Source organism: Saccoglossus kowalevskii, chromosome 15, assembly GCF_978046115.1.
Source record: "Saccoglossus kowalevskii chromosome 15, keSacKowa6.1, whole genome shotgun sequence".
In the NCBI taxonomy this organism is placed as follows: Eukaryota; Metazoa; Hemichordata; class Enteropneusta; family Harrimaniidae; genus Saccoglossus; species Saccoglossus kowalevskii.
The window spans coordinates 4,643,066-4,654,196 of NC_140655.1; the positions used below are offsets into that span (position 1 = coordinate 4,643,066).

An 11,131-nucleotide genomic window follows, 5' to 3' on the forward strand; every position below is an offset into this window, starting at 1 on the left:
TACTAATGTGAACCCACTGATGGGTTAATACACTACAGTTTGGGGTTGGTTGGGGGTTCGTCGTCCGGGAGAAATGAGTGACGCTGTCTAGGTTGAATTTGGGGTATGTTGCTTGGCTTCGAGAGTACCTTCTGAGATTCGCATAGGTGATATTTGAACTACTCAACAATTATTTACACAAGTTACTGTATGTCGTTTTCATCACTTTATAATATAACACACACTCAGAGTTGCACGTTCCAAGGCCTAAATGTGGTGAGCCGTACTGAACCTATCTGTCGTTCACTCGGTCTTTGACCCAACTCTCTCGTTGACCAGCTACCCTGTACACTCCTCTACTAACCCTGACTACTTAGTAACTAACTGTCTCACTGTCCTAACTCGTACAGTTGCATTGTGGGATGTATCGTGTTACCTTGAGATCACTACTCTCTCTTGCGTAATCATGCAAATTGTAGTGCGCCCGCAGCGACGGAGTTAAATACAATTCGGGCAGCAATCACCTCTGTGATTGCTCATATAGCCAAAGGGAATGCTTACATGTAATTTTAAGTGTATCTCAGACTGGTGACAAAAGCATGAATAACGGCTAGGATAAAAGATAAATTGCAAGCTCGTCGAATCGTACATAGCGGAAATGACGTAAACATTTTACTCCTTCCATTATGTTTCTTAAATCCCAATCAAAAAACTAACTTGATTTTCATTGCCCTTCATCATTACCGCGTAAGATTTTAAAGTGCTTTAACAAAATATGTCCTTAATTCCTATGTTATGTAGCGCAAGTATAACCCGTTTTTATCACGTGTATTTCGACACTTGATGCAACTCTGTCCGAGACTAAGCTCCGTTACGACATTTGCTTAAACACTGTAAGTTACAGTGTGAATCAGTCGGCGTTGTGTAAATGGATGTCGAAATGAAGTCGTCATCAGCATTAACACAAATATCAAGAAGTGTTATTTCAAAGCTATACTGAATAGTCAAAAATACACAAACGTAATTTCTACTCGATGAAGATCTGTTAATTTCCGGAATGACAAAAGTGATTTTTTTAATTTAACATTTAAATTACAACAATTCAACTATTAGAATTGGATCCTAAACATATACACCTGTATGCGTACGACAAGAAGTATGATGTATTATTTAAACATGATTAATCAAAGCATGTCTGAATCACAATCTCATAACCACGTTTATTCAGCTATTATGAATCTGATCCGGGAAACAATGACGTACGTGTTTCCATAATATCCAATATATGTTCAAAGTTTGAAAGAAATTAGCCTTGAACGAACAAGATCAAGTTCCGGGTGGCAAAAATGCCTGATTTTAATGAAACATCAAAATCGTCAAATTGACATATTATCGTGTTTATGTACCCAACGATATGTAGTGTGTGGGTAAAATTGAATATGATCGACGGAGACATTTCCGAGATACATGTCTGAACAAACAAACAAACTGCGCTCTAAAAGGAACTTAACATTTATTGCCAAATTTGAAACAGTTACTAGTCAAAACCAACTACACTAGACAAAGCAAAAATATGTTCCAGTACTGCTCTCCCACGAAACGAAATGTGTTACTGATATAACATCATCTGTGAGTTGAATGTGTTTTACATCTATTGAAAACAAATACCTAGGCATATGCGAAACCAAATAATTCTAGTTTTTTTAGCATCATTAATTTCTATATTAAAATCGAGTCTGATCTAGATGAAACCCAAACTTAAATTTTCTTCAAAACATTAAAACAGTTTCCAACTTGCCAATCAATGTGTTTAGATAATATAAATACATTCGCCGAAACAATACGACCTAGTCTGCATTTTCTTTGCATTTGCATAATTTCTTGTAAACGACTACCACATTAGTGTACAACAGCTAGATCACTTTTATTTGAAACCAAACTCGTCCTCCTACACAATGGCGAATCAGACTTGTTGTAACAGTTCAACGATAAAGTTCTCTAATGAACATCAACCACTATTAAATAAGTATAATATTTATTTTTCTTTGAAGGTTTAAATCAGCAACATGCTTACTTATATCCTGCATAATATCTTTGATATTCTTAACACTCCAACTAATGTTATTTTACTGTTGTTGGTGTTTATCATAACATATGGATTGTTCAGTTTACGTAAACCATCTGAATTTCCACCTGGACCAATGGGATACCCGTTTATTGGCTCTATGATAGGTGAGTATATCCCAAACAATATTTGCAATTTGAGATTGGCCCCGACCTTTTCTATATGCTGCATATGAAGTGTTTCAATATGTTGTGACGTCATGAGTTAAACAGGGAACATATACATACACAATTGTGAAAGACTCTTTTTTATCGGAATTTAATTTCATGACGTCATAATACTGACAGGTCAATCATATATTTTTATACATTTTGCAATAACAACCTATTTTCGATTGATTGCATTGTAAGTTTATTGCGTTCTGTTGACCAGCTAAATATATATTTGTCAATGTGAGAATGCCTGCTAGTAGGCCTATTGTTGTTTCCTGAAGCAATTATGTGTTATGTGTTTCTACAATTTGTAACACAATAACAGACAACTGTAATCATGAATCTATAAATTTCTCTCTAAGTTTGTTACCTTTATTGAGATACTCACGTTCAAACATATTATTACATTTTCTCATCGAATATTTTATTCATATATTATAAATTGTAATACATTTTGAACTTCTAGCCAAATATTTGTGTTTTGAGAGTTTATTTAAAATGTCAACAAAATATATACTAAATAAGGTAGTAGGTGAGTGTAAATGTATATGAGGAGGTTGATAAGAAGTTTGAACATGTCTACAGTATTGTTGGTCATAAAAGTTGTGCAAACGAAACAAGATGAACTGTTAATAAATATAATAAAAATATTTAGTAACTTTAATAATTTTCAGACTTCTTATATGTGTTATTCATTATTTTAATATTACATATTATTATTGTGGTATTTGAACTAAAATATCTTGCTTATTTGATCTTTTTCTAATATCTTATATATTTATCAATATTATGATATGTTAGGCCAAGCAGAACAATTTTCAGAGCAGCCATTTGGGGTATAAAGTTGAAGTTATTTCAGAAAAAAAATCCCGGCTATAACCAATCGTAAACTTATTTTCAACAAGTTGAATAATAATCAGCTTTAACAATGTTTGTCAGATTTGATGAAGGAACCCCACCTAACTTTGACGAAATATGGCAAGAAATATGGAGATGTTTTTACAATGAAGATTGGCAGTCAGCCTGTGATTGTACTCAACTCCTTAGATGTTATTAAAGAAGCATTGGTGAAGAAACAGAATGATTTTGCTGGGAGACCATATTTTTATTCATGTAAGTCAATAAACTGAGACGATTTAATGGTTTCAATTTGAGACACTAAATCGAAGGTTAACGTTTTTGCATTTGCGCATATTCATAACATCATTTTTTTCCGATTTGATAAGAAATTAACCTACGAAATTCGGATAGGCCGCAAGTATCTCTCGACGTCATTTCCGGAATATGTGCGATTTTATTTGCCTTACGCCACAATGTGAATTTAAATTTGTTACATGACCTTTGTGCTAGAAATGTTGTTCAGTAGTCCAGTCAACTTCTAAATAATTTAAATAAATTAGTTGAACGTCCTGGATAAATTTTGGATAAATGGGTGTGCTCACATGAGATGCATACTAACATGATTCGTTTCGACAAAAACACATGTGATTTCGTACTTGTTATTCCCAGTATGTAGCACAACAAGCATGTCGACATACGTGAAGTAAATCATCATACAACGTGAGATAAATAACTTAATAAATCATTCAATCAAACCATATTATTATGTAATTATAGATCTTTCCACTTGAGCTAGGAACAGCTCAAATTTGTTAGGAGGGAAATATGTCAGTGTAAAAGTAAAAGGTCACGTGTAAATTTAATTTTGTTACAAAACATTACAGTGTCAAGTCTGATGTCAGAAAAGAGTCAAAACATCATATTTGGTGACTTCACTGCTAAGTGGAAACTGCAGCGAAAAATAGGCCATCAAGCCATTAGGTGAGTTTATGTAATTTGTATCCTCCATTGTTTGCATCGACGATTGAATTGTTTGGTACAAGACTAGTAGTCTATTGCATCATCCTCGACATAAACCGTCAATAAATGATTAAAGCGAATTATTTTTTATTGTACAGCTAACATGATGGATATAAATTGTTCCGGCATTTACAACATGTCTGTCCTTTTTGTTTTATTTAGAAATTATGCGAGCGGCGAAAAGCTAGAATCTCTTGTACGATGTGAAGCCTTTCCTACTTTCCAGAGAGCTGTCGCCCAAAACAATGGAAGGCCATTCCTTCCGAAACCACTACTTTTCCTGCTTGTGGGTAATATCATAGCTTCCATGTGTTTTGGAAAAAGGCAAGTCGATGCTGTGACTAACATTTATTTACATCACTGTACTGTACTGTTTTTTTTTCATTCTGTTTAATTATATTGAACCTCTTATTATATGATCTCTTTACTTTTTTTAAATCGCATTAAATTCCACAGCGATTCAATAGCGACATGCGGCCTAGTGTAACGTAAATAATTCCTGCAAATGTAACACTGACAATGCTGTAGCAACACAGTAGTTGCAAAATATTATCTAAAAGATACTTTGGGAATAGACATGAAATTAAAAGATGTACCGGTAAAAGTACCGGTCACTGGTAGCATAGTGGTTGTCGCTCCAGACTCATGATCGGTAGACCCATGTTCAAATCCTACCTTAGGCTGAACATCAAAGGGTCAACCCCTACCCTGGGTGAGTGTGCCACAGACTCAATGGTAAGGCCTATTCCACTGGCCGAGATTCATTCACTAACGAATGCGACTTTGGGGGAACCTTTGTTAAGGTCCGCAGGTGCTTGTGTTCGACCGAGCCTGGTTGACGCCAGGATAGCGCATTAAAATTGCCATTTGACAGAGAGATGGCCACACAGCCCTGTCATGTAGTCCCAAACATGAATATGACTTCTGTGGCAAAATGCACTATGTGTCATCACTAGCACTTGCAATTTGCACATACAAAAAAAAAAAAAAAGTCAGGAGAGACAACGGTGACATTCAATTTCCAGAACTGTCGCCTGGCACAAAAATATTTAAAAAAAAAAAAAAATTAAAAGATGTTGTACTCTAGAGTTGTTGTTAGAGGTATTTGTACTTCATCGTCGTAACGTCTGTTATAACAGATACGAGTATGAGGACCGTGAACTTCTGAAGTTTATGCGTGTCTTGAATGACCTGAGTGAATCATTAGGTAATGGAATAACAGCTGACTTTGTTCCAATGTTCCGTTATATACCTACTCCTGGACACATTGAAGTGAAAAAACGTGTGAATGAATTGCAAAAAATAATCCAATGTAAGATTGATGAACATAAAGACAGGCTTGAAAAAGGTAAAGTATCATTTGATTATGTGGGCTATTTCTGGTTTCATTATTTCATTTTTTTTGTGTGTTACTGACAATTCACATGATTCAACCCGATGTATTTTGAAAAATATTCATTCTATTACACTTTGATCAGTTCGTTCATTTTATATTATTTCGAAACACTGCCAAAAGACCTTCTATTTAACATTTACATGGTGAAAACACTGTATTTTCTTTCGTAAAAACAAAACAATTTCACAATGTCGAAAATTGAAGGTCTTTATCATAGTCTTTTCTCTTTCTTCCTATCCAAATTGTGTGCTTGTTAATATTCCCCGCGTGTATGTGCATCAACCACTAGGAAACATTTGCATTTTAATAGAAATCTGGTTACATATTCACATGATTGAACCCGATGTATGTAAAGCTATTGTGAAATATATTACTACATTGTCAGTGTTGTCAGTTTCTTCTATTTGATCTTTACATTGGTTAATTCAGCAGCTAGGCTTATTCGATAGAGTCCTCTATTCAACTTTAATAAATATAATTTTACGTGGTAAAATTACTGCATTATTTTTTTCCATTAAAAAAAAGATTTCACAATGTCGAAAATTGAAATGCTTTTATAGATTTATCGTCTTTAGTCCTATGATACTTCCGCGTATGTGCATCGACCACTAAAACAATTTGCATTAAATTTGAATATTTTTTTCAATATATTCAGGTAACAAAGATGTTGAAAGTCTCATCGATGACATCTTATCAATTCAGCGTGAAGCCGAGTCGGCTGGAGGAGATCGTACCATACAACTTACAGACGTCAATATACGTCAAACTGTGTCTGATATATTCGCAGGTACGTTTAGCATCACTATTCACGCACACAATTCGGTTATTTAAAATGCAAACAATTATAACTACTTGAGCCAAAATGATTCTGAGAATATGACGTAAAACAAAACTAATATCTATGAATACAAATATGATTCATTACGATGTATTAGATGCACATAAAGACGTTGTGAAACAGTACTACTTGTAATAAGATGAGTTATAATAGTTATTGATATCACAATACTTAGTAACTATATAGTCGTCTACGGCAGAGTATTGACTTCCGTAACGCGCTTATTGTGTGAACTGCGTTCTACCGCGATGTAGCTTACTTTTCTCTCTCTATTTTTTTTGTATTTTTCTTGGATACTATACTGTTGCACGCGCGAAACAGATATTTTTGGCCATATAAATGTTAAGTGAGCTTTCAGTTAAGATATTAAAGCTATAAATACAATATTGAACGGGTTGAAACATGCGTATCACTCGTTATGCAAAACCAATCAATATATTCCCGATTAAAGTACGATTGCTAATTCCAAGCTATCAATTAACATTTTGTTTATTATTTCATATTATTTTCATCTTTTTCACCATCGTTATGTTATTTTTGTATAATCATCATGTCTTGTTTGTTTTATTACACCACTATAGTGCATTTTTTTCATCATTATTTTGCCTGCTATATATATTTTCAGTGTCAATATATTATGTTAATTTTATTTCTAAATTATTTTGATTGTATTTTCATACTACATATCACTGTAATATAAAAATTACCTGGACTAACAATGGTGAATTAATGTAAACCTGGCATATTAATGATGTCATACACAATGAGGTAAAAAGGTTATACACATTATCATGCACGTTGTAGTACAACGGTGATTAGCATGGTCTTGTATCATTTCCTAGCGGGATTAGATACCACAATCAACACATTAAATTGGTTCGTTGCTTACCTAACGTATTACCCTGACGTGCAGTCCAAGGTACAGAGAGAAATTGATGACGTCATCGGTGATGGTCGTCTGCCACTGTTATCTGATAAGGGCAAACTACCCTATTGTAAGGCCGTTATACACGAGGTCATGCGAATAAGAACAGTTGTACCGCTTGCCATACCTCATACTACTACAGTGGATACGTCTGTAGGTATGTTTTGCATTATGTGTAAATTTGTACTTTTCTATAACAGGGCTTTCGTTTTTACAATAAATTGCACTAGACCAGCTGAGTGTGCATTGCCATGACAATGCTTATTTCACAAAATGAGTTTAGAATATATGTTTTTTCAATAGAACTGAAATTTTCAAGGTGACATCCAATTTACATTCATAGACATTTGTTAGTGCAGTTATTTTAAGGTCACGAGCAAACTAGTGTGTTTAGCAATCACAAATTCCCACACACAAATGACCGACACTGCGCATCGAGTTATTGTATTATTTGGGAGCATCTATTTTGATACAGTGATGAAAGGTGTGAGAAAGGGTTATTATAAAACACATATTATATAATATTAGGTTAGTACGATAAGTATGCACGAAGACAGTACAGTTGGAGTATTGACCGACGCGAAGCGGAGGCCTATGCGTGGTGTACTGTCTGAGTGCATACTTTGAGGTATCCTTGTTACCTTATTATTATACATCTTTTCCTTACAAGGATACACCATTGCAATACCGAAATTCAAAATGTTTAGAACAGAATCAGCGAACATTTTTGTGTGGAGTCATGTTTGTTTTTATTATTAGAGGACGCTTACGTGTGTAATCATTCCATATTTGGAATTCGCATTTCCTAATATGGTTGGATGAAAATATCCCGTAAAATACCCCAAAATTACACACGCTGTAACTTATGGCGTTACGGTGACAGATGTATGATAATAGTGTTTACATTATGGCATGCTGAGGCTAGAACTAAAGAATGATTGATCGGAACCTGCAAATAGTTATGTTGCAGCTCTTTGTATGGTATTCGTTCGATAATAAATTTAAAGACTCAAATGCCTATGTGTCGTTAACATACCAAAGTACAAAGTACCAAAACAATCAGAGCACATGTGTAGTACTGAATACTGTTGTTTCATTGAACAATGTAATTACTTGTTTGCTGTAAGAATGGTGTTTTGGGTTTATAGAAAATCATAAACTAATTTATCTGTAAAAGCGAAGTATTTACGACCATGTTGCATCTTTAATTGAAACCCACACCCCAGCACCCACTGTTTCACAGCATACGATGTACATACCAATGTGAGACCTTCAGTAGTTTCCCCTTGTAGTTCTATACTGAACATTCATAAACACATACTTGACCTTGACTCTGTATATTAGACATAAAACCGTGTCTTGTGAGTTACAAGTAACAAATGTGTGCCAAGTTTGAAAGCGTTATTCTTTTTTCTCCTTTTCATTTTTTTACAGAGCAAAAATGATCACATATTGAGACCTTGACTTTCAGCACCATGTCATACATATGCAAATGCTTGTGTTTCATAATCGAAATCAAGATAGCCAAATAACGGTCATTTTAGTTCTACATAACGTCAAAGTCAAGCATTTCTGCAATTTCGAAATTGGATCTCTGTCATGCAAGAACATATTTCGTTCAAATGTGTTCAAATTATGCTGAAGTCATGTTATCTAATACAGGTGGGTATGTAATACCGAAGAATACATGGATATGGTGTAACCTGTGGAATGTCCATATGGATGAGAAACATTGGGAAGAACCAGAAACGTTTCGGCCAGGTAAATTATATATATCAAATCACCCTGACAGTTTACAGTGTTCTATTATAAGGTAGGATACCCCTTTCTACTGCGATATTTGCAATATACCTTTGCCAATAACATTATATGAGAGACAAACCATGTATTGTGACTTACAACAAGAAATCATTTGTATTCAACACAAAATATCACAATTGAAAATAATCTTGGAAAAAACCCGAGCTGATGATTCGGCACAATTCTTGAACGCATTCATAATGAGCATTAATTATTTTACATTCAATTCAACTGGATTATTCAAATTCGAGCATAAGTTGTTTTTATTGGTAAACCCTCAAGTAAAAAAATGAAAGATAGGATATTATTTTTGTTTTCTTCCGAAGCTCTGGTGCGAAACTGTTGTGCTTTCCAGATTTTACCATTCTATGGAAATCTATTTCAATTTTGTTAGTTTTGGTTGCATTTCAGGAAAACAAACGTTACCAATTATTCATTCTCGCTATGATGTGAATCTGCTGTTATTGCCTAAATATGGAACACACAAATGATTAAATATTCACTATTGTTCATTGTAATAAATTCGAGTCATGTATAATTCTATGTGATATGAACATTTCTCCCATTAAATTATCTCATTATCATATTAAAAAAGAAAGTTTTTATTTAGCAAGAAATGGGTAAAATACTCCAATCCTACTTGTATTATCGATTATCGGAATTTTAGTTAATTACTCAGATACGCTGAACATCAATACAGTGTGTATCAAACATTAGTGCATCCTATTTGTGTGTTTTATTTTCAGAACGATTCTTAGATTCCGATGGAAAGATGCTACCTAACCTAGATGGTTACATGCCCTTTTCAGCTGGACGCCGAGTATGTGTGGGAGAAGCATTGGCCAAGAATCAACTGTTTCTCCTTTTTATAAGTATATTTCAACAGTACACGTTCAAGGTGCCAGCTGGCGGCAAGAAGCCGTGTTTAGAGCCACATTGTGCCGCTCAGGTCATAAAATGTTGTCCATATAAAGTCATTGCCATTGGTAGAAGCAAATAAACGTTTTAATTATCATACATTTTTTTTAAAAATCAGTACATATACTGTCTACTTGAGTCACTATATTTTACATGCTACTAACTTTGAGTATATTTATGAATATGAGAAAACGTTTGAAATATCACAAATTTGTATATATTTTATCAGAAAAAACATTACAGGGGAGACCAGGAGAGTGCCCCTCTAACTGCATGTTTGAACCCGGTAACATGAGGGCGTTCAGAGTGTAAATTACCAACAAGCATACATACAAATGTTCCAAATACATGCGTGAAAGTGATCCGCCACCTCAGCCGTGTGAGTTATTTTTTAGCCAGATGTGAAGTAAGACAAACTTGACGCTAGCACAATCACACAATACAGAAGACCCCGGTGAGACTATAAGGGTGACTCTACAATCCAGGTATGTATATTATTTGGAAAAAGTGTTTGCCAAACCCCATACTTTTCTGAAAGTAGATCGAACACAGGATCAATTCTATGTCAAAGTTTGTGTCCATAAAAGCAACTATATGTCGCCAGTGACTAAGTAACCATCGCTTTATCACAAGACTTGTTTTAAAAATCCCTGAAGAACGATGACTGGGCGTCACGATTTCAGTATAACTCTGAGTGCATAATTTTTCTGATGTAGTGAAAGAATGTTACACAGCTTAGGACTTCACTAATATAATATAGGCTATCTTGCATTTTAAAATGTTTTTTTTTTAAACAGAAATACTTCAACTATTTAGCTCATTTCGACCTTTTCATTGGGAAGACTGACTTCGTTTTTATGTTATCTTGTTTAATCTGAAAAGGGTGATTTTCGTGTAATTTCTGTGATGAATATGAATATTTTCAATCATCTTCCTTAATATTCATAAATATAACTCAGTTAATATGTGAAATCCTGTGACATGAACTCTTGCAAATTTAACTTAGTTTTTTTTTCTTTACTTTCTGACGTACTATCAATCAAATCATGTTTTTTAATGTTAAAATTTAAAATGTTAAAAAGTCATCGATGTACCACGAATTTTCTCATACAGTCAGATTCGGGGCCATGACCTTTCT

The 11,131-nt window shown here is 34.2% G+C and overlaps 1 protein-coding gene across 1 annotated transcript; it reads left to right on the top strand.

The window, feature by feature from the left end:
• Positions 1 to 2,045: 2,045 nt before the first annotated feature.
• Positions 2,046 to 10,116, top strand: LOC102804791 (cytochrome P450 1A5-like). The gene is made up of 9 exons (XM_078006840.1): positions 2,046 to 2,211; positions 3,196 to 3,373; positions 3,988 to 4,077; positions 4,279 to 4,440; positions 5,256 to 5,464; positions 6,168 to 6,299; positions 7,193 to 7,432; positions 8,938 to 9,036; positions 9,822 to 10,116. Exons 1-9 carry the CDS (start codon positions 2,046 to 2,048, stop codon positions 10,073 to 10,075), a joined length of 1,530 nt encoding a protein of 509 aa, XP_077862966.1. The 3' UTR covers positions 10,076 to 10,116.
• The last annotated feature ends 1,015 nt before the right edge of the window (positions 10,117 to 11,131 follow it).